General features: G+C 39.2%; 1 protein-coding gene across 1 annotated transcript; it reads left to right on the top strand.

Moving 5' to 3' along the window:
- Nucleotides 1-380: 380 nt before the first annotated feature.
- LOC120059066 (tumor necrosis factor receptor superfamily member 14-like) lies at nucleotides 381-6,379 on the top strand. Its single transcript, XM_039007850.1, has 11 exons — nucleotides 381-495; nucleotides 1,084-1,183; nucleotides 1,280-1,405; nucleotides 1,534-1,689; nucleotides 1,835-1,922; nucleotides 2,056-2,507; nucleotides 2,667-2,709; nucleotides 2,817-3,275; nucleotides 4,393-4,576; nucleotides 4,984-5,064; nucleotides 5,713-6,379. The coding sequence occupies exons 1-6, from the start codon at nucleotides 466-468 to the stop codon at nucleotides 2,294-2,296; spliced, it is 741 nt and encodes a 246-aa protein (XP_038863778.1). The 5' UTR covers nucleotides 381-465; the 3' UTR covers nucleotides 2,297-2,507; nucleotides 2,667-2,709; nucleotides 2,817-3,275; nucleotides 4,393-4,576; nucleotides 4,984-5,064; nucleotides 5,713-6,379.
- Nucleotides 6,380-6,883: the final 504 nt, after the last annotated feature.

Here is a 6,883-nt window from a genome sequence, read left to right as displayed (position 1 = left end):
AAAAAGAGCTGGTTAAAAAGGAGGGAGACCATGTTTCTTCACTCACTGGTACAGTAAAGGTTGGAAATCTCTGTACTATAGTGTACTACTGATGTTATACACTGCAGGTTAGGAGGGTTAGGTTAAGGTTAGGAAAGAGGTTAGTGTTAGCGGAAATGCTCTCCTAACCTGCTACAAAAATCACTTCCGGTCGTAGCTGTATCAAGTGTCAAAGATGGCAACATTCTCTAATAACTACACGCCTAATTCTGTTTCATACTTCTCAAAGTTGATAAGTAGCTTATTCATTTTTTCTTTAGTGATTCTATTCAGTAAGATATAATTTACAAATTGAAAGGATTAGATTTACATATACTAAAACACATGAATTCAACAGGTCTGTTCATCTCAATACTTCAAAACTCCTAAGAACTTCACAAATCCAGTGTGTGGGTCTTCCAGTGAGTTGGAGAGGATTGAGGAACCATGGCACAGTTTGGAACCTTGATATGGACTGTGAGGGAAACATTTCTGATTTGCTTGGCATGTTTAAAAAACAATTATCAATTTAAATATTTCCCCTATGAAATATAAATCAGAGTTATTTTTAGCCTACTAGTTCTGTCAATTTTAAAGAAACCTTTTAGAAAACACGTGGTGGAGAGATGTACATTTTCACTAGGTCACCGTTTCCCAAACTCGGTCCTGGGGCCCCTAAAGGGTGCACATTTATTTTTTTTACCCTAGCACTACACAGCTGATTCAGATAATGAACTCATCATCAAGCTTTGATTATTTGAGTCAGCTGTGTAGTGCTAGGGCGACAACCATAACGTACACCCCTTGGGGTCCCCAGGACCAAGTTTGGGAAACGCTGACCTAGGTTTAGGGTCTGGTGTCACACCTTTAAAGACAAATAAAATCACACCAGGGGGCACCACCACACTCACAAAATACTGTTTAAAATGGTCCCATATAATTTTATTTTATTTGAAATGTGAATATTTGGGTTAGAATTATGTTAACTACTTCTGTAAGTTTTATGAAAACACACCATCAGTTTAGATTTTGTGATTTGTTTCCTGACATTTTCTCTACTTCCAGATAACTATTATATTGGTGCATGTAAGCATTGGATCCTGTATTGCATGTGGTAGAGCAGAGTACAGAACAGGTGTTGAATGTTGTCCTATGTGTTCACCAGGTAAGGACCCTCTCTTTACATCATATGAATCACCAGACGTTAATACATCATCAACACTAACAGAAAAACATGACATTGTGATTCTCTCTTCCCCAGGAAATCATGTACATAAGCATTGTACTGAATTCACCAGCACCAGCTGTGTGCCCTGTGTTGATTCTACATTCCTTGAAGAGCCCAATGGTCTCATAAAATGCAAAGTGTGTACCAACTGTGATCCAGGTAAGAGTGGTCCTGTGTGTCTGTACTGAAACCCAGACACAAACACTGATTTGTTTGTCTGTTGTTATGCTATGAGGATATGTCAGTTATATCTGCATCAGATAATACATGCCATGTTTTCTCTATAGGTTTGGGTTTGATGGTAAAGCAGCCATGTAGACCTTCATCAGACACTGTCTGTGGGACACTGGAGGGGTTCTACTGTCTAGACCCAACTAAGGATGGTTGTAGAGCAGCCCAGAGACACAGCAGCTGTAAACCTGGTCAATACATCAGCCACACAGGTTGGTCTTCTGTCTCACTCATTATACTAATTGTGTTGTCATAATTCAATTTAGTCAAGTTGTTAACTTCAGTGTGAATAATCATTAACAGTAAATATAATATAATTAGTAGGGGAAAATGAAATGCAATTATGTATTTATGCAGGAACAACATCTACAGATACTGTGTGTTCTGACTGTACTGGTGACACCTATTCAGATGGATCATTAACATCTTGTCAGCCACACACAGAGTAAGTTCACATACGTTTACATAAATCAAAAGTCTAAGATAAATAATACAATATACTAAAGTACAAATCTACAATTGAACGGGAAGTTGAATGATCAAATTGCTGTCGCAGACTGTTATATTATGTGTTTCAGGTGTAAATCCTTAGGTCTTCAAGAACTTAGACCAGGAACTCATTTGTCCAATTCTGAATGTGGACCACAATCCTCACAAATAGAACCTGGAATCATCATTGGTGTTGTTCTGGCATCAGTCCCAATAGCTCTTGCAATAACAATAATAATAATAATAGGATTTGTAATTCTATGGAGGAGAAAAAGTCCAACAACAGTGACTTTTTCTCCAGTGACAGTAAATGCTGTAGAGGTATGTTGATATAATCTACATGTTGAACAGTCACTGTGCTAAGGTTAGCTGAGCAGATGTTATTATTGCTCTACTTACTCTGGGGCTGAACTAGAAATGTTTTATTGAGTAATATGTTTCATTCTATTAGGCATCATCAGATTTAGAGGAAACACCAAGCAATCTAGTACAATGAAATAGAAGAAAGTACAGCATCTTGCAGGTGTTAGTTTTGTAGATGGTGAGTTGTCAAGAACTTCAGCCGTATGACTAAAGGTGTATGCTCTATTCCTTCACGTTATCAATGCAATGATGACAACTAAGATATGGTCAAAGTGCTATGAAACTATAGCTTCACCTTCACACGGTCCTTGTTCATTACTGGTTTATTCTCCAACAGATTCAAGCTCTGACCGCACTCATCATTACAAATGCTACCTGAGGTACGTCCAGATTCTGTATAAGAGTTAGGCCTATATCCTCACATAACCCTCAATTCAAGCCCTGCTTTTAACCATAAGACATCTCAGTGATTGTGTCTGTTAAACAGGTGAACTTGTGGTAAACTGGGAACTCTGGGGAAAGGACAAGGACAACACTAAAAGGGCACTGAACCCACACGTGGCGCCTCCACAATACACTGAACCCAGACGTGATGCCTCCACAATACACTGAACCCACACGTGGCACCTCCACAATACACTGAACCCACACGTGGCGCCTCCACAATACACTGAACCCAGACGTGGTGCCTGCACAATACACTGAACCCACACGTGGCACCTCCACAATACACTGAACCCACACGTGGCACCTCCACAATACACTGAACCCACACGTGGCACCTCCACAATACACTGAACCCACACGTGGCACCTCCACAATACACTGAACCCACACGTGGCACCTCCACAATACACTGAACCCACACGTGGCGCCTGCACAATACACTGAACCCACACGTGGCGCCTGCATGATACACCTGAATACCTGCATACATACTGGACTGGTAAGGAGCACTGCTATAACTATTATTATTATTAGTATTATAATGATTTAAACATTTGAACAAGTTGGGAAAACCCTTCAGTTAACTACTGTACCTATCAATTATCCAGTTGTAGGAATTATGGTTCCTCAATATACATTTAACATATTACAACGTAGGCTATGTGTTACAGCACTACTTTTGGTGTCCCCCTCAGGAATTGCTCTTGAGAAAATTTTATGTAATTGTCCCCTCCAAGGTTGATATCAGATTTTCGCCCCTGTGCACGATACAACATTAGAACACAAGTTGTACTAATCATCATTAAGGTGGTTGTCAGCATGACTTTCAACTGCACAATATGCATGAATTCAAAAAGGTTCTGCTGAGTTGACCCTAGAAATGTAGTCTAGATAGTATCACTTCTTTTTCCCCCTTGTGAAACAGGTTCTACTACCAGCAAGTAAATACACTTCTATCCACAGTTCTGTGGGAAATACATTCACCCAAAAGCACCTTTTTACTGAATTACTGTAGACATATCATTTACAGTTGACAGTCTTTTAACATCCCCCACAAAACACATCGTTGTAACCTGTGACTAGATGCAAATCATCGAACTGAAGAAATAAAAGAGCAATAGACTTTTAAAACGTCCCTAATGTTCGCTGTTATACAACTAACTGTACATGTTGGTTTCACTCTAAGCTGTAGGTCAAGGTTTCCTACCTCATTAAACTACCCACTCTTCCTGTTTTCTATCTCTGCAATCAATGGACAAATGTATCTACAATTAAAATAATCTAACAACAATACAACTGTTCGCAGTTTAGCAGTATTATTATGATGAATTTGTCAGACTACTCAGACAGATAGTAAACAGAATGTAAATCTAAGCCTGCAAGCATTGGGTACTTTCCACTCTGCCTAACACGTTTCATTAAAAAACTGCAGGGACTTTCCTAGTCGTATAACAAACTGGACAGGTGAAAACAAATACCATAATGCTTTCACCTGTCTCCTGTGCAGATGAGTGACAATGAAAGATAGGAGATAGAGGAAGCCCCTGTAGACTATTGAGGTGCACCCCTACAGTAGGCTGTGGCTGCCTTATCAGTCTTGTGTTTCTCTCCCTCAGGAATGGCAGACCAAGGAGCTGCTCTCACTTATGACTCCACTGTCTGATGAAGAAACAAAGCCGCTTGATGACATTGGATCCTCCTCAAGAGGTCAAAGGGCAGACTAACCTCTCAGGCAGTAACATCCCAGTCTGCTTCAGTGGCCCAGAAAACAGGAGCAAACCCAGACTCAGAGATGGATAGGTAAGAGATAGCAGCATCATAATCAAACCCAGACTCAGAGCTGGATAGGTAAGAGATAGCAGCAGCATCATAATCAAACCCAGACTCAGAGCTGGATAGGTAAGAGATAGTAGTATCATAATCAAACCCAGACTCAGAGCTGGATAGGTAAGAGATAGCAGCATCATAATCAAACCCAGACTCAGAGCTGGATAGGTAAGAGATAGTAGTATCATAATCAAACCCAGACTCAGAGCTGGATAGGTAAGAGATAGCAGCATCATAATCAAACCCAGACTCAGAGCTGGAACACCTCTTGTTATACACTACATTAATTAATTAACATAATGTTGTCTGTGAGACAACACTCCCTTTGTTTTACTGACTTGTTGAATGATTGATCCATTCATCCTTCCATCCCTTCCCAGCCTTCCTCTCCTCTGAGGACCCAGCGAGGGTGGAGCACAGTCTGAGAGCTGTTGAGTGAGAACACTTCTACAGCCAGACAGGTGAGAGGTCACATGGTTTAGATTGTAAATATGTATATCACGTAAGCAAAAGGGAATATGTTCCATCATCTACAGTATCAGTCAAAAGTTTGGACACACCTACTCATTCAAGGGTCTTTCTTTATTTTTACTCTTTTCTACATTGTAGAATAATCGTGAAGACATCAAAACTATGAAATAGCACATATGGAATCATGTAGTAACCATAAAAGTGTTCAATGTTCATTTACATTAGTGAAAAATTGTCCACTGATTCATGTATTTTCTCTCCCCTTTTGACAGTTTATTTCCCCTCAGGCATCCACATTTGTTCTTTGTTATTCTGAAAGTAATTTGTGTAGTGTACTTTTCCCCACTCATTCACGCCATCTCTTTACATTGATTGTACATATTTGGTGATCTGATTGCATCTAGACTATGTCAAATTCTGAACACAATGCCCATCCTGGTAGATCTGAACCTAATGCGGGCACAATGTGACTTTCGTGCATCCAGACCTAATGCATCTTTGAGTGATCGGATGACAGAAGTCACCCTTAAGTGCCAAGTGTAACCGAGGCCATAGATGCTACATTACATTACTATTACTTTGAGTGTTCTATATACATAACATGACTAAATATGTTTATTTCTGTGTTGCACTGGCAGTCAAGAAATGGAACAGCAAGGCCACAGAACATGACACACGCAGAGCTGTGGGAGACCACCTGAAACATTCCCCTGGTAGAGCCAGGGGATGTGTTTACCACACCACCACCAAACGCCTTTAACAGGCTTGAAAAATGGGTTTGATCTGTTTGATCCATTTTATTTGTTTCAGTTTTCATTAGTTGAATCCTTCGACTTACTGTTGACAAAAAAAACTTTATTTAACAAAAATGCACTGGATTGGTTCAAAGGTGATACTAAACTTACATAATTTTGACATAGAGGAAGATATACTGAATTTATACAGTTTTTCATTCTAAGACGGACTAAAATATATGTTACTTGCACATTTTTGTTCATTATTTTTGCAAGAATGTTGATTGGTCGGTCATTGGGTTCGTTAGTTTTGCAATTTGTTGATGCCATTGATTATAAGAGTAAGAATATGATGCAATATCCAACCCTTGTTTTACTCCATTGTTTGTAAACAATATAATCGTTAAAAAAAATGTCAGTTGGTTGCATAAATAATGACGATTACTAAATGTTACATGAAATGTAAACATGAAATATCAGAACCGAATAGAAACGCCTTTGTTAAAATGTAATGGCAATAATTCACTTAATGGTAAGGCATGGAATAATAAATGTATTATTTTTCACGCTGGATGTTTGAAATATGAGTAGGTAATGATTCGAGTCATGCTTCTTCATTAGTGGAATAAAGACAATTAGCACGAATGTTGTACAAAAATACTGTGTGTAAATACTGGAGTGATGTGTGATGTTAATAAAATGTCTGACCAATTTTTTTATACTGCGTTCATGTGTATAGGCTGCAAGGACGTTGAAATTAAGTTGTTTCAAGTCGTTGAAACTTTCAATCAAAACCAAACAGAGATTGGACATCGGGCATAGTCGTCTTTTCAACTACATTTTGCTAGGTGGGTATAGCCTGCTACGTCTTCCATCCTCTTAGGTCAGAGAAACAATATATGAATTAATGGTTGGATCCGAATCACAGTTATAATCATTGGGCATTACGGAGAATTAGGTAAAACCACAAGTCCAAATCCTTATCTCCATCCGTGACTAATTTAGGAAAGGGCTGATTTTAACTAGCTAGCTAGCCTGTTTAGGCCAGGGGTGCCGCTAGCGGCACTCCTCCCAC

Source organism: Salvelinus namaycush, chromosome 14 (genome assembly GCF_016432855.1).
Source record: "Salvelinus namaycush isolate Seneca chromosome 14, SaNama_1.0, whole genome shotgun sequence".
Classification (NCBI taxonomy): domain Eukaryota; kingdom Metazoa; phylum Chordata; class Actinopteri; order Salmoniformes; family Salmonidae; genus Salvelinus; species Salvelinus namaycush.
The sequence above is the reverse complement of the archived record's forward strand: the minus strand, read 5'-3'. Positions and strand labels throughout refer to the sequence as shown.